Source organism: Trichechus manatus, unplaced genomic scaffold (genome assembly GCF_000243295.1).
Source record: "Trichechus manatus latirostris isolate Lorelei unplaced genomic scaffold, TriManLat1.0 scaffold00007, whole genome shotgun sequence".
NCBI classification, from domain to species: domain Eukaryota; kingdom Metazoa; phylum Chordata; class Mammalia; order Sirenia; family Trichechidae; genus Trichechus; species Trichechus manatus.
This window is the reverse complement of record NW_004443943.1, coordinates 15,623,246-15,647,539: the sequence shown is the minus strand read 5'-3', so window position 1 is coordinate 15,647,539 and position 24,294 is coordinate 15,623,246. Positions and strand designations below refer to the sequence as shown.

Genomic DNA, 24,294 nt, shown 5'->3' with positions numbered 1-24,294 from the left:
AGATTTACAGCCTTGGAAACCACATGGGGTCGCTATGAGTCGGAATCAACTCTATGGCAGTGGGGGGTTTGTTTTGAGTTGTTTTAGTGCAAGAAAAGGCTCGAAGTCTTTTCAATGATTTAAAAGCTGCACGAGCAGCAAGTGAGGGTGACTGTGATGAAGAAAGTGTTGCGAGTAGATGTTGATTCTACGGTTTTAAAGTGAGGGCAAATTTACATAACATCAAAGGGCAAATATGAGTGACTGGTAAGTATTAAGTCAGATGTTTGGAACCTGGGGACTTACCGTATTTCTTTCCTTAAAAAGAAAAAAAGTTTGAAAAATAAGAATCTGCAGAAAATAACCGATGTTGTCTACTCACACTGAACAGCCTGGGGTCCTTGGTGTGTGGATGAAAGCCCTTCTTTTTACAAGCAGAAACCTCAAGCATGCCAGCATTAGTGAGCCTGAAGATGCCAGTGCTAAACCCCAGGACAAAAAAGAGGTATAAACATAACGATCATTTAGGTTTTCTCAATGCTTTATTTGACTGGCAGAAACATACATATTCCTCAAAAGGGCTGAAGAAAGACACCACAAAGTAGGAATTCCATGGTGTTTATTTAACCCCTCTTGTGACGACTAGCCAAGGAGAACTGGTGGCACAGTGGTTAAGTGCTCCGCTGCTAACTGAAAGGTCAGCGGTTCGAACCCACCAGCAGCTCCGTGGGAGAAAGATGTGGCAGTCTGCCTCCATAAAGATTACAGCCTTGGAAACCTAGGGGGCAGTTCTACTCTGTCCTATAAGGTTGCTAAGAGTCAGAATCAACTCAATGGCAACGGGTTTACTTGTGTGTGTGTGTGTGTGTGTGTGTATGTGTGATGACTGACCAAAGGAGAGAATCCCAGGGGAGGGCAATGCTATCTCTAGGCATCTGCAGGGCTGGAATGCAGAAGATGCAGCAGAGCCGTTATGTGAGGCTGCAGAGAAAAGGACAAGCCCTGTGGGAGGAAATCACAGGTGGCAGATATTTCCTCACTACAATGCTAACATTGTTTATAACAAAGTAAACATTTACCGAGTGCTTGCTAGCCTGCCAGGCACTACGTGAGGCATTTTACATAGACTAGGGTGTCCCTCGGTACAAAAAATTAAGCGCTAGACTTCTCATGGAAAGGTTGGTGATTCAAACCCACCAACAGGCACCATGGAAGAAAGGCCTGGCAATCTGTTTCCAAAAAGTCACAGCCTTGAAAACCCTATGGAGTGCAGTTTACTCTGCAACACATGGGACTGACATGAGTCGGAATCAATTCAATGGCAACTGGTCTGGTCTTTTGTTACACAGACTATCATCTATCTGACTTTATCCTCACAGGTATGGACAAGTACTAGGGATGAAGAAGCTCACAGCGGTCAGGTATCCTGCTGAAGAACATACCACTTGTAAATGGAGCCAGGAATTTCAATATAAGTTTGACTCCTGTACTCTCCACACTAATAATCTACAATAATCACCATTTCCCAAAACTAAAAAAGGTTCTGGGGGTAATTAAGCTGAGGCTGGAAAATTTCTTACAACAGGAAATAATACAGTAGTATGAAGATCTCAAAAAGCAAACTGGAATAACTTCCTTCCTAAACTTTATCCAGGTCAAGGTCATGCTAACTGAAAAAAGAGGATCAGTAACTCTACCACTGAAAGGACCTTGTAAAACAAGACTGCAGAGCGTGGGACCCGGCTGGCACCAATCTCTTTTCCCAAGGGCATCATGTACCTGCCCATCCAGATGCCACAACCTGGTACATGGACACACTTGAACTCAGCAGCCCCAAAGCTTCCCCTGGGCTCTCTTCAATAGTTCCACTTACTCTTTATGCTTTGGTGAACAAACAATGGCAATAGCCTCTGGCAACATGAGCTGATAGGAACAGTGAGTGTGAAGATCAACGCTGGATAAGAATGCAGTTTGGGTGGGATGTGTCTATGAGAAGAAAAGAGGACAATCTTATTAGGGTAGCTGAGTTTTAGCCAAAGCCACAGTCCATTTTAAGAGAAAAACGTATTTGCTTTTTTTAACCACCATTTATCAAATAAGAAACTTTAAAAATGTTTTGCTAACATAATCCACCCCTTCCTGCATTCCTATTATTTGCTTCTCTGGAATAACTTTGACTTTGAGAAGAGGCTCCTGGGAGTTTGAAGAGAAATGTACTCTCTTTCTGGGAAAGAAAGAGCTAGAAATTCATTTGCCAGAGACTTTAAATAGATTCTCATGTTATCATCCCAACTGACCTGTGAGATATGTATAGAATTATCTCAATTTTACACAAAGATCCTGAGGCTCAGGGAGTTTAAGTAACTTGCCCAGGGTCACCCAGCTGGTTGGCAGCACAGTTGTAACAGGAAACCCTGGAAGAGATACTTATATCCAGAACCATGGATATGAAAGGAAAGTTTCCATAAAATGTGCCACATATTGTTGTGAATCCTTTTGTGGATCACCATTCCCTCTAAATGGGAGAACAGAAATCTTCAGGTTGTTGAAGGTGTTTGGGACTCATCTTGCACAAGCAACTAAATACTAAGATGATGAGATGATAAATAAAAAGTATCTTCCAGGTTTGGGGCCATATACAAACTTGTATTTATAAAAGACAAATCTGAGGTTCACATCTGAATATGAAAAATGCATGTATACATAACGATTTAAAATTCATATTAGACCCTAATTAAGCTTGAAAAAGGAATGTGACCGTTTTCATCACGAAACAAAGGTCCTACTGGGCATGAACTCTGGCTCCATCACTCACTAGCTGTATGACATTGTGAATGTTACTTAACCCCCTTGTGCCTGTTGCATCATTTATAAAACGGAGATCATAGAAACAATGTTATTAATTAATTAATATTAATGATCATTTTCTTTATGGGACTGTTATGAAGAGTAAATGGGGATAATTCATATAAAAGTCTTAAAACAGTGCCCAGAACTTTATAGAAAGGAATCAAAACTGTTAGCGTCATTATTGTTGTTTTGTTGCTGGTGGTGTTATTTTAATGTTGTCATTATTAGCTAAGGGCACTGACCCACGCTGTTGTTGTTAGTTGCCATGGAGTCAGCTCTGACCCATGACGACCTCAGAATAAAATGCTGCCTAGTCCTGTGCGACTTTTATGATCGTTGGTATGTTTGAGTCCATTGCTGTGGCTATTGTGTCAATCCATTTCACTGAGGGTTTCCCACAGAGATAGCTAAATGCCTTTGCACACAACGATGGTCTGTTGAAAAAAATGCAAGATTTTAGAACTCTTATACTTTATTTAATAGAATGAAGATAAAATAGCTGAGTTCTATTATAGAAAGATATGTGTTCTGCAAGGAAGAATAACTCTTGATCTCTATAAAGACTTAGAGCAACTGAGGACTGCAAATTATCTTAATTTTTAAAACAGATTTTGAGTGAGGGTATGAGCTGGGGGACCTGACTGTCTGTTGTCTGGTTCAGTGAACACCTCTTTGCACACAGAATATTCCATATCTTGGTGAGACAGTAAAAACTGTTCAATGGGACTACAGCGCTGTGGAGACAGCGAGCAACCTGACCACTCAAATAAACAACGCACATTCGTTCTAGAATGAATGTAAATCGCATGACACTCTAAGCCCTTCATTTCTGCCAGGAGCAATCATTTCCAGTGCAATGAGGATAGCTCTCCCATGGGAAATGGTGCTCCCAGTCTCTCACTCTACGGAAATGAAAATGAGATGAGGATGATGATGATGATAACAAAACCAGCAAATGCCATTTATTGCACCTGAATAATGAGCCAGGTACTTTCCATGAATTATTTCATTTAATTCTTACAAAAACTCAATGAGTTTAGTACTATTATTAACCTCATTTTACAGCTGAGGAAACTGAGCTAAGCAGGAAAGTGAGTAACTTGCTGAAACTTATACAGCTAGTTAGGTCAAGAAGTCTAAATTCAAACCCAGGTCTGTCTGGTTCCAAGACCTTTTTTCTATGACTAATTTATATCTGGAAAAAGTTAGCTCTGGAATTTGTTGCTATTATTATGCTCAATAAAAACCATCACAAAAGTCTTTACAACCACTGAGTTTCAGAAATGTAACATTTTAGTATTTTCGTTGAACCACAACAATTTGATATGGTGAAATAAATTATACAAGAAGCAAGATGCTGGAATTCTAGACTTATGTCAAATTCATTATTTAAATAACTTAATTTCAGTACTGCATACATTATACTACACAGATGGTCATAAGGGAATAACTTTCGGTTCTAATTTGGGAAAATGTTTTTGTAAGATAAACTAACATGGACTTTTCAACATGAACTTGTAATTTAATTGAAAGTTATTCTCAATTTACGTTACAATTTATTTGCTACAATTTGTTTTACTTTAAAATGCATTCTTGTTATAAAAAAATCATGTTAAACTAAATAATACCTTTAAAGTTTAGCTATTTCTAAGCAAACGGTAAGGCATATTAGCAAACAGACATATGGAAAGCTTTGCAAACTCTTCAGTTATAAATCTTCTCGTGCTTTTGAGAAGCAGTTGATAATTTTCAAAGGGCTTTCACACCTGGTGTCTTATTTATCAACCACACAAATCCTGGGAGGGAGGGGAAGGCACCCATTAGCCCTACTTGGTCAGTGAGGGAACCTGGAGACAAGGAGGTTAGTAGTCGTGACTAACGGCACATGGTAATTTATAGGCGGAGCTAGGACTAAAATCTCTACACTCCTAAATTATATAACACCAAATGCTTGGTGACTGTGTGTGTGTGTGTGTGTGTGTACGCACGTGTGTGTGTGTATGTGACGATCACTTATTACTCTTCAGGGGATCTCAGAGGTCCCCAGGATAGGCCCTGAAAATCTTCTTGGCCAGCATCCCATGAGAGTGGAATGACTTGTCCCTACCCCAGGCCCAGATGTGCAAATCAAAATGGAAAAATGTTCCCCAGATGGATTAAATTATGGTTAGAAAAAGTAGAATATCATCACCACTAACAACAGCTACAATTTTCTGAGTCCCTAGAAAAATGTGCTAAAAAATCTGCCTACATTATCTCATTTAATTCTCACCATCACACGGTCAGTTGTTACGATCTTCGTTTTATGTATGATAAATTTGTGCTCAGATTGCTTTAAAAATTTGCTTAAGTTCTTATACTGAATTTTTTAGTAGCGCTGTGATCTAAACTCATGTCTATTTAATTCATAAGCACTTTTGTGCTCCTATGATGGCCTAGTGGATTGGAACCCATTGTCTTTGGCCCAATCTTACTGGCCCTATTGTGTGGCTGTGTATAGAGTAATGCATACCCTTGGCCTATACAGGAGGCAGGGGGGATTGTATAGTCCCTATTTGATATATACAATCACCTATTTAAAAAATATTTTTAGGAATTTTCTTAAAATAATCTAATTTAGACCCACAGCAAAGGGAAAGAGAACATTAATAACTGTCTAGTCAAATTGGTTAAAAATCTAAAATAATTGGACTATCTGAAACAATCAAAACAAGCCCCCTAATTCCCCAAAGTTTCTCTCTTTCTATCTTTTTTTTGGGGAGGGAGGATGGTCAAAAAAGCATATGATACCCCTCTCTAAATTCACATTTGACAGGCTTAGACATGGCCTAACACTGACAAAAATGTTTTAATATGATGACATTTATTACATTTGAGAAAATTAAAAAACAAGAGACTATTTAAATTAAGCTGTGTCCTCATGGAGGAAAACAGCACATCATACACAAAAATAAATTAATTACAAAAACTGAAAACGGAAAGGTCAAACATACATGGATCCATCCCAGAGTGAGGAGGTCATGCTGATCTTGAACATTGAATAGTTCTTCTACATTCTCCATGTCACAGTAGTCTGGTCCTGCAGATTGCTTTGGCACTATTACGTGGGTAATAGTAAATTCATTATGTGTCTAAAAGAATAACAAGCATCTGACTGAAAAAAACCTGAACAGGAAATGCAATCTTTTGCTACAAGACTAGAGAGCGCCCCCACCAATTGCATCATCATACCCCTTCTCCACTACAATTCAAAAGCAATGTCCCAAACTTGTAATTGGATTTTTTGAAAGTCAGTTGTTTGGAACTTGAAATACATTTTCTCAATAGAAATGTATCATAAATAGTAATTAGCATCCCAGGCTGGTCCATGAAAATGTAGTTAATATATAAGGTCTTGAGATACTACACCTACAATGGAACAATTAGACAAACCAGCACCAGGTTTATTTGGAGGGGAAGATACTAGTTAAATAACATTTCTAAGGATCGCGGAGGCTGATGGTCCTGTTTTTGTTTTGTTAATTTTATTTAATTTCACTGCAAGACTTATGACTTTTTTTCTAATATTGAGGGGTCTCACTAGGATCTCTCATAATTGCAATGGAAAAAATAATTTCGCAAACTAGGTGGATCTGGAAATTTGAAGACCCGTAATATACCATTTTTCTAACCAAAGATACATGCTTCAATTACTTGCTCAAAACAAACTTTTATAGTATCCCTGAAATTTTATAATCTAGTTACTTCCATCAATAATGACAGCAGTTCTATGAAATTAATCCGTGTAAAGTTAATTTTATAAGATTTACAATTCTTAACATGCTTTTATTCTGCTATGCTTATCACACGAAAGCCAGTACTATTAAAAGTATCCTGTCTGGAGAAATATGAAACAAAGACCATACCAGTTTTCCACAGAGTATTCCACAGGTTTCTATTCCTCTTACTGTATTAGACTCTGCCAGCAGCAGAAATTTGTGGCAAAGATCTCTTGGTAAGACTACGCATCTCAGTCCTTCAACCACTAAATCTAAGGAACAGAAAAAGTTGAAAAAGCTAAAGCATAAATCTTATATCCATCTCTCAGATTTGTTTATAGCAAGCAATTGCTACTAAAATAAATTTCAGAAATAAAATTACCCTGTGCCCCACTGTCCATATTTTATTTTAAAACTTTTAATGGTAATCGTTGACTAGAAAGAAGATAAAATTACAATTGTATGTAAGTTACTTTACAAACAAGGTGTACAGGCACAAGTATCTTTATATCTTTATGGCCTAAATCAGCTATATATATATATGTGTATTTTCTTCTGGCATAAGCAAATATACTGTTAAATGAATATGTTGCATAGGATATATCTCATGTCATATAAGACAAAGGATACTTGTTGCTCTCAAGTCGATTCCGACTCACAGCGACCCTGTAGGACAGAGTAGAACTGCCCCATAGGGTTTCTAAGGAGTGGCCAATGGATTCAAACTGCCGACTTTTTGGTTAGCAGCCGAACTCTTAATCACTATGACACCAGGGCTCCGAGACATAGGATAAGTATTGTTTATTGTATTTACCATATGTTACTTATGTCTTTATGAAAGTTGGTGATCAATAGGTACAACCACAAAGTTTTCAGAAATAATAGCAATAGAGTAACTTGTAAAATATTTGCCTATTGTAACTCTTTTAAAACAAATGGGAACACAAACTCATTCTGATAGTGTCTGCTGGGAAGAATTCGCCATTTGATGTTGGAAACTTGCCAGCACTGATCTAGCGCTATCAAGCAGCACTAATTGTTGGCAGAAACACATAATCCATTTAGAGGTTAACTACTTATGTGCATGAGATCCTCCTGGGCCACAGCATACTGCAGATAAAAATTTCATTGTTGAACAAAGATCTAGACAAATGATTTTCTCAACATCTTCTTTCCAATACCCATGTTTACTTTTAAGTTATCATGTGATTCTTGGTTAAAATACATGGAAGAAAAAAATGCTTGGATTTCTTCTCTTTTTAAAGCTCTGCACAATGATAAAATATAGTCCTGTTATTATAGAGTCTCTGCTCTACCAGGGGGGCAAATCATGTTTCCTAAAATTTAATGTTACATATACAGGCAGTCCCCCGGTTATGAATGTCCGACGTATGTACAACCCGTAGTTACAAACCAACCCTCATAAAGCCTATTATATTAAAAATTTAAGATACATACAATGGTTCATAAAAAAACAGCTGCTACTTTGCGATGCACATCAAAACATTATTATTATTGCTGTATTATTATGTTAAAGATGTTTTAGTGTATATGGAAGTGTTTCTTTAAATTTTTTATGCATAGATACACTATATACTATATACTAAGACGAACATTTGACTGATGTTAGATACGAACCATACCTAACTGTTCCAACTTAATGTACAAATTCGACTTAAAGACAGATTTAGGAACGGAATTCATTTGTAATCTGGGGACTGCCAGAAGTGAAAGCCTGGGTCCCTGAGAGGTGCAAATGGTTCACATACTCAGCTACCAAAAGGTTGGAGATTTGAGTCCACCCAGAGGTGCCTCAGAAGAAAGGCCTGGCGATCTACTCCCAAAAAATCAGCCACTGAAATTCCTATGAAGCTCAGTTCTATTCTGACACTCATGGGGTTGCCATGAGTCAGGATCAACTCAACGGCAACTGGTTACTGGTAAAAGTAAAAGCCAGACAGCACTGAAAGGTTAGCTTTGTCATTCACACCACATCATATAGAGGTCCTGCCATAATTAATAATGAAATGAAAACCTTGCCAGATACTACAGAAATGTGTGCCATTAGAAGAGTCTCAATATGTTGTAGAGGAGCATTTCATCACTTACTCTGAACAGCACTTAGAGTAGCAGCTGGCTTTAAGGCCCTGTTTACGGGAGGAGAGTGGCTAGTGTAACTGGCTGCATCACTTTTATTAGGCTGCTCCACAAGTACATTCAGCAAGGAGTTGTTCTGATGTGTGGAAAAGCAGGACAAAGCACTCCCATCAATCTGCTCAGACAGTGCCGGGGTTTCCCGACTGCGCATCTGACCTCGGGCTAATTCTTGCCTCTTGAGTTGATCTTCGAAAAACAGAAATTGCTCGGATTCTAGTTGCTGCTGGCGCATCTGAGCAATCCGCTTCCTTTCCGCCTCTATCAATCTCTGATGCTCCAGTTTTTTAAGAATTTCTGCTTTATATTTGTTCTACAAAAGGTGGTTGCCAGAACAAAAGGTTAGTTTTCAAGGCAAAAACATCAAGCTGGAATTAGACATTTTCTCACCTTCTAGCAGACAGAGACACATAGCTAGATATTATGATATGCCCACAGGGATACTCATGAAACAGTGAGGAAAACAGACATCATCATCACAAAAGCCCCTTAATCTGGTTAAGACAGCAGTTCCAAGTCCACTCATATTTTACTGGAGACAAACCATGACAATTAAGTTCCCTCCATTCCACTACACTTCTAAATATCGGAAAATCCAGGTCAGGGTTGTCTGCTCAGCCTGACTGGCCAGACTGTATTGAACAAAATATCTCAGAAATAGTTATATCACCTTAGACTATACTTGCCAATACAAGAGCCACTAGCCATATGTGGCTATTTAACTAAAATTCATATTAATTGAAATAATATAAAATTAGAAATTCCATTCTTCAGCCACACTAGTCACATTTTAAGTACCCAATAGCCGTATGTGGCTAGTGGCTACCACACTGGACAGTGCCGAATAGAACATTTCCATTATCACAGAAAGCTCTACTGCACAGTGCTGACCTCAAACCTTGTACAATTGTCTCTAGAACTCATATTGCTGGAACTTTACAGGGAAGAAGGGATATCTGCATAGAATCACTAAGAAATAGTTCTCAAAATGTGGCCCAACCATCTCTATCAGAACCAATATGGATTTTAGTTTAAAACGCAATTCCCAAGATCCCCAGTCCTAACAAAATATCCAGAGATTAGGTCACAGAATATAAATTTTTAATAAGTTCCCCAAATGTTTTTGATGGAAACTAAATTTGGAGAGCTACAAGTAAGATGGGAGTGGAGCCAGGGAGACCGTTCACAGCAGCACTTTCATGCACACACCTATTACCCTAGAGATCTTTCTCGTTACAATGTAGATTCTGATTAAGCAGGTGTCGGGTAGGGCCTGGGTTTCTGTGTTTCCAACAAGCTCCCAGATGATGCCGGTGCTGCTGGTAGCAAGGGTTTCCAGGCATCTCTGTTCATCTCTGCTAGGCACAATGCTGCCACTCTATCCCCACAAGAGATTTCTATGTCATACACTCGGGATACTATGGTGGACTATGAAGTAATTGGTATTGCCAGAGGCAGCCTGGCCAAGCGCAGAAAGCGGACTAGCTAACAGTGAGGCTGTTCCTCCCAGGATGACTGTGAAAGGTACGCATATATACATTGCTGAGCATGGGAGAAACACTTGAACATGGGCTTTTTTTCTCCATTGCTGTTGCTTTGCCTTTGCCTCCAAGATCATCTTTACCTTTCATATTGCAAATCAAATTGTCAATATCCACACTTGAGGGAAACTTCTGATTTCAACATTCCCTCTGCCACTTGGTTAAAACACCTCACTCAAACCATGTTTTCTGGTCATGCCCATGAAAGCAGAGCAGCTCTGTGACCATATTCAGAGCTAATAAATTGAACTGAAATGATAGTCAGTGAAGGTGACAACCTCCAAAGCAAATAACACACCTAAAGAAATAAATAAAACCTTTATAATAATACTATAAAAATTTAGAAAGATTCATGTTTTGAACTGGAGTATCCCATAGAGTAAACAGTCAATTTCTTTTTCCATGCCTTTCTGTCTTGTAGACATCGTTATCATTTTCACTCTTTATTTAATAACAATCCAGAAGTCATCACATATTGATGATACTATTACATTTCACCAACACGGTCAGCTACTCTTCCAGCCCAATGTAATATTAACCAAATTTAAGACTCTAATTTGCATTTTCAAAGCCTACATGATTAAATACATGAGAAACCATATATTGCTGTCTCTACCTCCTCCTGCCTCTGTTCATCTGGCAAAGAGCAGCCATTTGGCTCAAGGTTACACTGGCAAGAGATGGACAAAAAGCTCTATTTAAATCACCGTAGGAAATCTGTTTTCTAATACACCACTTCATCAGATGTCGTGGGGAAATAAAAAGACCACATCTGTGGTGCAAGTGCTTAACCTGGACGTCAACATGAATTTTTTATTGGCTTTACATCACTGCATCCTTAATTTTTAATTTTAAATGCATATGACATTTGGAAATCTCATCATAGGAAAATGAAACTCAAAAACCGTTTGCACAGAAAACAGTCATGAAATAAATGTACCCATTGAACTTACTTTGCTTTGCAAATACTCTTGGTATTCTATGTTATATTTCTTTAAAAGGTCCTTTTTCAATTCATCTGTCCTTGGGAAGGCAATCTCCTTCAGTTTCTTTTAAAAATATATATACATATTGATTAGTGGGGCTTTTCAGTATACTCTTTCAGATCCTCAGCTGAGAAAGCAAAACAGCTGGTAGGTGTATTAGAAATCAAGTCACAAGTAACCAAAGATGATGACAAAAAAATAGATCTCTTTTCTAGGGCTCCAAAATATAAACTTTTTGGCAAGGAAGAAAAAAAAAAAAAAAACCCCTCTGTAAACCTTTATTGGCTCCACTGGTTGGATAAGCATTTTATTTGGTCAGGTATCCCATTTTTAGAGAGTGGGTTGTAAGTGCACATTCCACAGTATGTAAATCACATAGCAGTAGAGCCAGAAGGGACATTAGAGAACATGGTAGGCAGGGATTCCTAAACTAGCCAGACCATAAAAAGCAGCTGAAGTACTTTTTATAAAAATACAGATCCCCAGGACTAGTCTCAGGTTTACTGAATCAACATCTCTATGGAAGGAGCCGAGGAATATAGATTTCAAACTTTCCCAATGATTCCAAATTACAGCAAAATCTGGGAAACCTGATGACGTTGTCCAACTATTCCCTTCCTTTTTTTTTTTTTTTTAGAGATGAAGAAACAAAGGCCTAGAGAGATTAAAAGACTTGTCCAAGGTCATACGACTATCTAGTTGACCTGTTAAGACTAGAATCCAAGTCTCTTGAATCTAGCCAGGGCTCTTCCACTAAAATTTCTATTCTCTTAGCCCTTTGTCATTTATTCATTCATCCTATCCATTTATTCAACAAGCATAGGACAAGGGAAATGTATAGACTTTTGGAGATTTTTCCCACAAATAAAAATAAGTATAACCCTAAATTAGAGTAAACGAGTCTACCTTGGCAGCCTGGAACCTTTAATTTCCAAGCAGAAACTCTCTGAAGTTGAATGAACATGAAAATTTAGGGAAAATGCTATGTAAAGGCATAATAATGATAAAAAAAAGAAAACAAAAATGGAAGTAAAAGGTTAAAAAAAAAAAAGCACAATAATGAAGGACATCAGATGAGTGTGTATAGAAATCAAATAATACAGATGACCATTTGACAAAATCTGAGTTCTAGTGACAGGCAGCCTCAGGCTTACACAAGATAGGAGAGCCTTCATTCTATTATATGGTCAAATATCTTTCGCAAGCTATTTAAAATTTCATGCTGTGATTGGCTTTGTATACATTGTTTTATCTTTCTCCATATAAGACCAATCGAAGTTATTCAAGAGAAAGAAAGGGGAAATATTTTTAAAATGTTTATTTACAGTGTTTATATTCTTATGCTAAAGATATTTGAAATTATATACGTTGCAAAGGTTGATGATACATAAACACATTTCAACAATCTTTGTTTTCCTTAAGAATATTCCAGGCCACCCCCCCGAAACATTTTATTATCTGTTAGACCAGTACTATAAAAGGAAAACGACTACAACTTTGTGCTGCCTTAATAATCAACACCAGTTTTCAAATAGTTATTGAGTTTAAGGCTGTATGGAATAATCAACATCAGCCAAAATAATGATCTCAAACAAGCACGGGGAAATATAAAACCACTCTTCTCAATCTCTGGGAACGACTGTGAAATAATTCCTTCTTCACATCATAAGGTGATTGAGCAAATTTCTGACCTGTTTCTTTTCTTTTTTTTCCAGTTTTGATTGGACACCCCACAGTGGTTTAGCAATGATGATTAAAAGTCTAAGAAATCGAAACATTGTTGCTAATGGAATGAATTTTTGTGCTTAACTCTCAAGAGGGTGAGACTGAGGAGGAAAGGAAGGGAAAGTGAATCAATAATGGGTACTTGTGCAGCATTTGATCCCACAGGGGAGAATGAATCCCACAATACCTTCATAATATCCTGCTTTTCGGGTACTGCACATTGCTGGTAATCTCGATGGCTCGGAAGCTTTTCTACAAACAAGCTATAGAAACACAAAAACACAGCATTAGCATCGTACGACAAATAAGCTCAATAATGGTTTCTAATATAAGAATAAGCATCCTTTCAAAAGAGATAATGGTTAATAACTTACTATTTAACTTATATCCTTGCCATCAGCCTTTTGCAAAGGATCAGCAACAGCATTATTTTGGCCTTGAAAAAAACCAAACCCATTGTCACTGAGTCTATTCTGACTCATGGAGACCCCATGTGTTACAGAGTACAACTGCTCCATAGAGTTTTCTTGACTATTATCTTTAACCCACTGGGTGGGTTCAAATCACCAACCTTCAAGTTACTAGTTGAGTGCAAACTATTTGTGTCACCTAGGGACCTTAGTTTGGCATTACAAGGTAGCTAATCTCAGCAAATTGAGAACTGATGTGATCTGGGGTTAAGGTCAGGGATAGTCCTAAAAGAACAAGTCACGCTGGCCTTTCTCAGGTCCTGCACTACTCCCTTTACCCCACCAGAGCCCCATCCTACTTATGTGTGCTGCTGGTCACAGACAGGATTGTGTAACGATGTAAGAGTTTGCAAACATCAATGTAATCCCGTGTCACCATTGAAAAAAAGACTCAAAGGACCACTGATGAATCAGTAGTGCCTCCTTTGTGTATAATAAAAACTCTGAACTGAAATTCATAACTAAGAGAAATGATAACCAGAACCCCTAGTGGATCAGAAGATGCTGATTGCCAATGCTGGGGAGTTAGTTATTTTTTCATTGCCTTGCAGAAGTGAAGTCTCTAGAGCAAACCATGTACATCACTTCCAGATTAAGGGAATCCTGTCTTTTTTTTCACTCATGTATCCCCATCCCGCAGAAGTGCTCAGCTCATACTAAGTATTCAAGAAATATTTGTTAAATGAATGACTAGTCCTTCCTTGATAGGTTATTAAGGGCTATGAATGCTATTTTAATCAATATGTGATACCCTATAATTACTTAAAGTTCCATTGTTTACAAATCACACATTCATTCATCATCACATTCAATCCAAATGATAACCTCCAAGCTCATATTGCTTAACTTGCTAGAAATAAAGGATTTTCCCAGATAGGGTGAAGTGTCCAACCATTCTCAAGATTTCCAAGAAGTTAATTACCTTGAATAAAATGCAGAACCCAGTTTGGATGCCATGTAAACTGCTTTTATTTCACCCTTGGTAGAATCATGGAATGTAGTTTTAAAAATAGTTTATCTTTTCAACTTCTCGAGTGTTCTCAGTTTATAAGTCCCCAACTGAGACTAGTGACATTAATCAACACATAACTAAGTCATTATTGATAACTGAAGATCCTTCGAACCAGTAAACTGGCAAATTGGTAGGGAAAACCCAAATCCTATTTCTATTAACTCTTAAACTAGCATACGTTGCTAACGAATATCTGTCTTCTAAAAAAAAACATACGGTTTCCAAGGAGCAGCTGGTAGATTCAAACTGCTGACCTTTTGGTTAGCAGTCATAGCTCGTAACCACTGTGCCACAAGGGTTCCATTATCTAATAGGAAGTATATTTTCACATGGTTGTCTTGATGTTGCCACTTTCACTCAGTATTTTGAAAGCTATTTTGTACGTATCATTCTCATAGAGCCAAATAAATTGCCTTTTTTAAAAAAATTACTAAGTAGTATGTGAAAATGGGAGTCACTGGGTGGTGCAAATGGTTAATGTGCTTGGTTGCTAACCAAAAGGTTGGCAGTTCAAGTTCATTCAGAGGTACTGCAGAATAAAGGCCTTGAAATTTACTTTTGAAAAATCAGTCATCAAGAAGCCTGTGGTGCACAGTTCCACTCCAACATACAATGGATTGCCATGAGTCAGAGTAGACTTGATGACAACTGTTTTCTGTTTTTGTCGTTTTTACGTGAAACTGACTCTTATTCCCTAGCCCTTAATCGTGTCCTTTCTATGATTCCCAACTTATCCTTCAGTCTCACCCCATCAATTCACAGTCTCATCCCATCAATAAAAATTTTTTTCAGTGCTGATTGCATGTTCCAGGTGCTGTAAACAGAGCTGCAATCTGGCTGCTGTTCTCACAAAGCCTACATCTCCGTAAGGGGAGAAAGGCATGAGATGAGAAATGGTATTTGCAGTTACAGGGCTCTGAACAGGTTCATTCCAGTTTGAACCCCTGCTAAGAATTTGCATTTCCACCCCTGATATATTGAATCAGAATCTACATGTTAACAAGATTCCGTATTGATTCTCTGCTAGTGGTTCTCAGAACTGATCCCTAACCAGCATCATTAGCATCGCTGGGAACTTGTTAGAAATGCAAATTCTCAGCAGGAGTTTGAACCGGAGTGAACCAGTTCGAAGCCCTGTTTGTAAAGAGTGTGACAGAAAGAAGCACTGCGATTATTGTGCCTGCCCACTGAGAGTGGATCTGATATCCCTAAGTGTCAGCCCATCCCTGACTTTATTCGGTCCCTTAGCCTCAGAGATGGTGTAAGGATGCCTTTGAGCACATTATTTGGTAATTTAAAGACCTGACATTAAATGCTTTTGGAGACTGCAAAATTGGTCTGAATGTCAAAATGTTCCTGGCAGGCAAACAGCCCCATCAAAATATCATGTAAGTATTATCCCAATATCCTCATTTCAAAACATCCCAAAACAAAAGACTTACGTTATAAATTTATTATACAGAACAAAGGCATTTTCCAGATTTCCTTCTTCCAAATACACTGATGCCATCCTCTCCATTTCTACTCCAGATCTAAAGTAGCGGCGCGGAGTGATATCTTCATTGACTGTAATATTACAACCCAGCTTGCTTAGGGCTCGGACTCTCTCTTCGGGGCTTAAGGAAACATCCGTATGATCAGGCATAGCAGCTAACTTTTTCTGCAAAGCAAAATTTGAATCTCTGATTATAATAAGAAAATACAATCGCTGAAATCATAGATGTATCTTTTGTACCTAACACCAATACTTAAAGAAATCTTTTCATATGAGTTAATAATATGATAATAGTGAGGTTTTTTTTGGTTAAAGACCGAAGACTCACATCTCCAGAGCAGACACACATTTTTATTGGGGTAGGAGCTCTTTTAGAATTCAGAGTACAATTATGTGGCAGTTCCTGGGTATGCAAATGTTTTAGATCATTTTAGCTAAATATCATTGACCTTATATCCGCATGGATGCCTCCATCCTGGATCATGTAGAGCAGGCCAAGAAATGGACTCCTAGCAAGGTAAGGCTCATGTCATTCTACCCTGAAAAGGCTCTAAAAGGTAGCCTGGCTTCAGTCACTATAAAGATTCAGTTCTTTCCCTGAGTACATTTTGTTTAATGAGAAGCTTCTAGGAGCTTCCTGAATCTTCACTGAGCCACCCATAAGCCCTGGAGAAGTCTTTTCAAGCATAAGGACACAACCTCCCCTTATTTTTTTAATATAAAAAGACTCTTAGACCACCACATAATAGTGATCACACTTAATTCCTCCCTGACTGAGAAAATGATAAAAAGTTACTAAGAAAAAGTCAGCAGTATTATTAATAAATAAATTTTATTTTATTAATGAAAACAGCATCTATATACATTTGGAAAAGCACAAAACATACAGTCAGGATAATTACTCAATCGTTCAATAAAGTCAGTGCTTTAGATTACAGGTCTGTAATTTTTTTTTCCTGTAAAGGACCAGAGAGTAAATATTTCAGGCTATGTGGGACATATAGTCTCTGTCACATCTACTCAGCTCTGCTTCTGTGAATGCAGTCATAAACATTACATAACTGAATGAGCATGACTGTGTTCCAAAAAAATATTTCATTTACAAAAATGGGCAGGTGAATTTGGCCCTTAGGCCACAGTTTACTGACCCCTTCTTTAAACCAGTGCATCTCAAAGTATGGTCCACGCACCTGCAGCATCAGCATCACCTGGGAGTTTCTTAAAAATGCAAATTTCTAACAGTTCCCACCTCAGATCTTCAGAACCAGAACCTCTGGTGGTTGGCCCAGGAATCTATGTTTTAACTAGTGCTCCAGGAGGTACTTATGCATGCTAAAGTTTGAGAAGCACTGCTTTAGACTATCATCATTTGAGGAGTCTCTGGGTAGTGAAAAGGAGCCCTGGTTGCCCAGTGGTTAAGTGCTCAGCTGATAACCAAACTGAAAGGTTGGTGGCTAACCTACCAGCCACTCTGTGGAAGAAAGATGTGGCAGTCTGCTTCGGAAAGGCCTTGGAAACCATATGGGGGCAGTTCTACTCTGTCCTACAGGGTTGCTAGAAGTCGGAATCGACTCAATGGCAGTGGGTTTCGTTTTTTGATTTTGGGGTAGTGCAAACAGTTAATGACTGAACTACTAGCCAAAAGGTTGGTGGTTTGAACCCATCCAGAAGCGCCTTGGAAGACAGGCCTGCCAATCTGCTTCCAAAACATCGCAGCCTTAAAAATCCTATGGAGCAGTCCTACTCTGCACACACAGGGTCACCTCGAGTCAGAATGCACTGGACAGGAAGTAACAACAACAACAATTATCACTGATCCTCCAAGAATGGAGTTAGCCCAGAGCTAACTTAGCTTCCTGAGTCCTATTCTGTTAGTTAAAGGCATGTGGTAAGTCTGACTAGAGTGTGAACAGATCACTTGAATAAGGTCTGTAGAAAGCTATAAAAGAAATCAAGGTACACATAGTTTAATCTGGCCACAAGTTACTGAGCCAACCTTCAGGGGCAGGGTACAATGAATTAGATATTTGGAGTTAACTCCAGTGTCATCTGGTCTACTTGGATGGAAATTTTATTGCAGGTAAGGAGACCTGAATTGACTCCTACTCCTAAAGGTTTAATATATACCCAGAGAGCAATAAACATGTTTCTCAAGACACCATTAACTCAGAAGCAGGCCATGCCTCTTACACTTCTCTTTTGACCTGGCCACGAGCTAAGTAGGTGACTCCTCCTCCTATTTCTTCCTCCACAAGGATGCTCACAGGGCCTTGGCTTCCTTGCCCTGAAGGTGTCTAGCCACTGTGACTGGGTGGGTGAGCCAGTTCAATTTGGAGCAGAAGAGATAAGAAAAGCTTTCAGTCTCCCATGTTATCCAGGTCCAAATGACCAGGAATAAAGTTTACACTCCGTTTTGATCCTTGACCAGGAATAAAGTTTACACCCCGTTTTGATCCTTACCTGTTGATCCGCTTCTGTAAAGATTACAGCTAAAAAACTCTGTGGAGCAGTTCAACTCTTTTACCATGTAGCCATGAGTTGGATTGACTTGATGGCAATGAATTTGTTTTGTTTTGTTTTGTTTTTGGTTTGGTGTCTTATATCTTTCTCAGTTTCTCAGTTGGTCCAGAGTTCTGAGAGCAAAGAGGTGTAACTGGCAACATCAACACTCAGGCCCTTTCTAAGAGACTTCATCTCATATTAAAGCACTTTTTTTTTCTCTTCAAATCCTGTTTTGCTCTTCTAATTCTCTGACTCTCCAATTTCAGAGAAGCTACTGGAGATTTCTCCACGTCAGAGCCAGGAATTGGAGCTTGTGAACTCTGAGCCTCAGGCCTGAGTATATGTGGTCTTTTCCAGCTGAGATGTCTCAGACACCTCAGCAATACCTCCTACGTTTACCATGCACCTGTAAAACTCACAAGTCCTAAATGAAAATACTGGTATTCAATCAATCACAGATAAATGCTTCTATGATACCGAAAATAAATGGAAAAAAATCCTATGAAAATTAAGGAATTCTCTACAGGAGGCTTCCAGAATCCTGTATGTACACAATATAATTTGTGATACTACATGGGGTCACCATGAGTCAGAACTGACTCAACAGCAACTCAACAATGACAACTATTACTATACTGCCCACAATGAATTATAATTATCTGTCTACAAGTGTTTCCCACCCCTCATGAACTTCTTGAAGAAGAGGAATAATTTTCTATTCATTTCTTCCCTAGGATGTAGCACATTCCCTGAGACACACATAATCAATAAGTATTTATCAAGTAAGTGAAAGAATGAATTGAGGAAGAGAGAAAAGGGAGCAATATGACAATATGTAGATTACCTTTTTATCTGAAGATTTAAATAAGATTTTTCTTTATTGAATGGCCCAAATTTAAAACTGACTTCAGAGATAAACTTGGAAACAACCTAAGTCTTCATCAGTCTGTGTGTGTGTATATATGTGTGTGTATGTATATACATATATACACACATATATATGTATATATATATAAGATCACATTCAAATATATCTAAATCTGTATCTATCTATCTATCTATCTACATATCAATCTAGGAGTCCCTTGTGGCACAAATGGTTAAGTACTCAACTACTAGCCTTAGAAGACAGGCCTGGCGATCTGCTTCCAAAAGGCCACAGTCTAACAATACAACAAGAGCATACATCTATATACCTATCTATATCTATATATCTTTGAATGTGAGCTTCTTGGATGAAAACACAAATTTTTGCATTAAAAAGCTTAGTGTTCATGTTCCCACTGACATGTACAATAAACTAAAATAATTTATTTTACAATAATTTACAATACATTATTTTTACCTACTTAATTATTTTTCTGAGTGGGCCTGACCTACTCATGCAAGCCTTTTAAAAGAGGGAGATATTCTCCTGTGGGCCCTAGAAAAGCAAGCCACTGATACATTATTTTAAGTATTCCTATATAATAGTCAAGAAAAACACACTAGATAACTGCATAAGGATAATTTCTTCCTCTGCAGAGGTAGAAATGGGGCAGCCTTTACTGTGCCACAGTGGACTGACAACCTGGTTCAGAAAGTGAACAAGTTCCTGCAATTCTCCACTCCTCAGATATACTCTGCAAGACGACAGAGCTCCTATGGAAAAACTGTCTTGGCACAGAGCGGACATTAGATCATAACCTGTTTGAGAGCAAAACCAGACCTCTATCCCTTTATGTCCTCGTGCCATGGTTTGTGTGTCTGGGACAGCCAATATACTCACATAGCTACCCTTTCAGGGTTGCACTGAGTGGGGTGGGGCAGGGTAGTTTGGAGGAAGGGAATGGTAATGACAGCTTCCACTTACTGAGCCTCATAATAGGCTGGTGACATTAAATCTAGTTTCCAGTTGTCGTAAGTCACAAGGTATAAAAACAAGGCCATGGAAGTTATATAATGTGCCGTATTCACCTCAGTGACAGAATTAGGACACAGAATGAGCTAGAGAGTTGGTAAAGATGGCACAACTTGATAAATGTAATCAATGTCACTGAATTGGACATGTAAAAATTGCTAAACTGGCTAATGTTTTGTTATATTTATTTTTACCACAATTAAAAAAAGAAAAAAAGTCCATCCAATCCCAAGGCCCCTGTTAACTTCCTCTCCAGTACACAGTTTCTTCTAAGCTGTAGCTAAAGAAAGTGTGCGTGGTGTCGGGCAGTAAGGGAAAAACTGAGAATAACAAGAGTTTCAAGTATGCCTATATTTACAACAAGCATTCCAAAGCAACATCTAGGTATTAAATATATATTTTTTCCTCAATAATTAGCACACAAAGCAAGCCTCCAATTTTCATCTGTAGAGAAACTGAGGCACAGAGAGGCTTAAAGTACCTGCTACAATGTCAGCACTGAGATTCTTTTCTCCAGTGTTCTACCATAGAACTCCTGGAATCTAGCCAGACAAATTAAAAATTCAAACTTTTGTGGAAAAAACATACTTATTTTTAATTTTAGTGAAGATGGCTTTATTAGTCACTTCCTCAAAGGAGGCAACCACACAGATGGATGAAAAACCATAAATGTTAAACTTCTTGAAGTAATTATGACTCATGTCACATTTGGTATGTTTCTGTTCTTCTTTTGGGGTTTTTCAACCATATTTAAAACATCAGTTGGCCCCCGGACACCCTTTTAGCTCAGTAATGAAGTTACTCCGGAGGTTCACCGTTCAGCCAAAGATTAGGCAGCCCCATAAAACAAAACGAGACTAACAGGGCACAAAAGTCCAGGGACAAGGACTAGAAAGCAGGAGGGGACAGGAAAGCTGATAACAGGGAACCCAAGGTTGAGAAAGTACAGTGTTGACGTGTCGTGGGGTTGTTACCCATTGTCATGAAATAATATGGGTACTGTTTAACGAGAAACTATTGTTCTTTAAACCTTCATCTAAAGTATAACAATAAAATAAAATATCAGTTGGTGCTACCTACCAGAGAATTCACAGTAAACGGCTGATCCATGTTTTCCTGTCTACAAATGAAGGTGTTCACTGTTTCTTCTCAATCACTTCATCTGTTTCAAAGAGAAAAAGCAGAGCTAGTGTTAGAACCCAAGTCTCTAATCCCAAAGCCCAGGGTTACTTCTGTCTCAGAAGAATATGAACAAATAATAATAATTTATATATTTCAACCTGAGTTTTTAGAGAGACTGTTGGAAATCTCTTCCTGAAAGTACAAAACTGCAGATGGTTTTGGCTTCTTGAAGCAGACTTTTAAAAGTACAGGTAGGAATGGAATTAATATTTGACTAGCACCCAATGTGGGTGTGCTTGGGTGTTACCTTACTTAGAACTCTATATAAGGTTATAAAGTAGGTTTACTTTCATCGAAGGGATAAAGAATATCATACTGATTAAGAGCATGGACTCAGTAGCCAGATAGTCCGGGTTTAAACTAAGTTTAGCATGTACTGGCTTGGTAAGCAGAAATCCAAGACGGCCCCTGTGATGCCCACCTCTTGTATGTACCCACAGCTTTATGTAATCCCCTTCCCTTGAGTGTGGGTGGAAGCTGTAGCTTATATCTAAACAATAGAATATGCCAAAAGTGATGAGATATTAATACTATAATAAATGTTATGTTATATGGCAAAGATGAAGAGATTTTACACATGTATTAAGGTCCCTAATCAGTTGACTTTAAGTTCATCGAAAGGGAAATTATCCCAAGTGGGCCTGACCTAATCAGGTGTGCCCTTTAAAAGAGGAAGACACTCTCCTGCTGGCCTTGAAGAAGCAAATCACCATGAGATATACAGCTGCAAGGAAATTAATTCTGCTAACAACCAGGTGAGCTTGGAACAGGACCTTGAGTCTCAGATGAGATGACGGCTCCAGCTGACTTGTTCACTGTAGTCTGGTAAGGCCCTGAGCAGAGGACCCAGGTAAACTGTGCCCAGACTCCTGACCCACAAAACTGTGAGATAACAAAAGTATGTTGCTTTAAGGTGTGGCAATTTGTAATGCAGTAATTGAAAGCTAACACACTAGCTGTGTGTGACTGCAGCTATGAGTTATGAAACCTTGTGCATCTGAAAAATGTGGAAATAATAGAATTTATTATTATTATTACATCATGTGGCTGTGACAAGGATTAAATGAGTCACCATATAAAGTACTTAGAATAGTTCCTAGTACATAGCCAATATTATATACTTGTTGCCATTGAATCTAACCCAACTCATGGTGACCCCGCATGTTTCAGAGTAGAACTGCGCTCCATAGGGTTTTCAGTGGCTGTTATCTTATGGAAGTAGATGATCAGGTGCTCCACGGCACCAATGGGTGGATTTGAACTGCCAACCTTTCGGTTAGTAGCCAAGTGTAAACTATTTGCCCCACCCAGGGACTTTCAAGATTATAGAAGTGTTAGCTGTTATTAGAATCTTTATTTTGCAGTTGAAGAAATTAAGGCTCAAAGAAGTTAAGTCAATGTACCCAAAGTCAGTCACTCAATAAATGTTAGTCCCCTTCCTTTTTATGCTAGTTTAGGCCAATCTCTGCATCACCACTCCTCTTTTCTTCTAAATTTATTCTGGTCTTTGTACCCTACTCATTAATTATGTGACTTTAGACAGGTATCTTCTCTCAGTTCTTCATTAGTGAAATAAGGGGGTTAAGCTACATTCTTTCCACACATTCCATGATTCTAGAAATCTCAGAAGTAGACAGCAGCACAGTAAACTGCTGTGATATGGCCCTTCTAGGCATAGTTTCTATGCAGATAAGGTGTGTAAAAACTCTTGCAGGGAGTGGACTGTGACTATGCAAATAAGCTGACTGTAGACTACCACAGGGATTGGTTGGTTTTGCTATCCTGCTAGGCCTAAAAGAGCCAATCCCACAGAGGTTGGGGGTACTGCACTACCATCAAGAAGAAGAGTCTGGAACAAATGGGCGGCTCCTGTCTGGAGGCAGGATGAGGCGGCAGGAAGGGACAGGAGCTGGTTGAATGGACACAGGGAACCTGGGGCAGAAAGGAGGAGTGTGCTGTCACATTGTGGGGATTGCAACTAATGTCACAAAACAACATGTGTGTAAATTTTTATATGAGAAATCAACTGGAGCTGTACACTTTCACCTAAAGCACAATAAAAATATACATAAATAAAAGCACAATAAAAATATACATAAATAAAAACACAATAACCTCACACCTCCAGATTTTCCCAATTTGCCTGTTGATAAGCTTAAGGTAACATTTAGAAGACATTCTAATTAGTGTGATGGAGGAGCCTAACTGATATTCTCAGGAGTAACTGGATTTTGTTAAAGGCAGCAAGGCATCAGGTCACCAAGGTAAGCCTGTGTGAAACACACATCCAGGGTCAGTCCTGCCCTCTGATGAAAGAGAATAAAGCACACTGAAAAGAAAAAAAAAAAAGAAGAGTCTAGAATGGAGCACATCCTTTAGAACAAGGACCTGGGGGCTCTGCAACGAGAACCTCCTAGACCCAGAAGAAAGAGTGAATGAAGATGGCGAGAGACAGCGGCGATTAGTCTGCCCAGCCCACAGAGCAAGAGGTGAGTGCCTTTTGGCAGAAGGCTTGCCAGAGGAGCTGAAAGAGTTCTAACACTTGCTTGTTCAGGGCAAGAGAGGCCTGAGTGTGCCCCGTGCAGGTGTTGCACACCTTCCCCCTTGGGTAGCAGGAGCCTGGGTGGCATGCCAGCAAGAGAACCCTGGAGTAGCGTGGTGGGAGATGAGAGCAGAGCTTCGGAAGGACTCAGCAGTAGAGGCTCGGGAGATCCTGTGCAGGAGTCTTCCAGCCAGCAGC

General features: G+C 38.8%; 1 protein-coding gene across 11 annotated transcripts in view; it reads right to left on the bottom strand.

Annotated features, from left to right (window-relative positions):
* Window positions 1-24,294, bottom strand: part of STAMBPL1 (STAM binding protein like 1) — a 46,065-nt gene that overhangs the window by 2,523 nt on the left and 19,248 nt on the right. For 7 of the 11 annotated variants that reach the window (XM_004369912.3, XM_023739806.1, XM_023739825.1 and 4 more), the window contains 9 exons: window positions 21,453-21,534; window positions 15,918-16,135; window positions 13,181-13,256; window positions 11,236-11,331; window positions 8,697-9,054; window positions 6,735-6,859; window positions 5,823-5,960; window positions 1,853-1,965; window positions 362-461 (listed from right to left, as the gene is read on the bottom strand). In XM_004369912.3, coding sequence (XP_004369969.1) covers window positions 362-461; window positions 1,853-1,965; window positions 5,823-5,960; window positions 6,735-6,859; window positions 8,697-9,054; window positions 11,236-11,331; window positions 13,181-13,256; window positions 15,918-16,135; window positions 21,453-21,482 — 1,254 coding nt within the window. In that variant the 5' untranslated portion in view covers window positions 21,483-21,534. Of the gene's footprint in view, window positions 1-361; window positions 462-1,852; window positions 1,966-5,822; window positions 5,961-6,734; window positions 6,860-8,696; window positions 9,055-11,235; window positions 11,332-12,959; window positions 13,257-13,367; window positions 13,430-15,917; window positions 16,136-21,452; window positions 23,410-24,294 lie in introns of those variants that run through there. The other 4 variants (XM_023739844.1, XM_023739831.1, XM_023739815.1 and 1 more) reach the window with 4 other exon arrangements.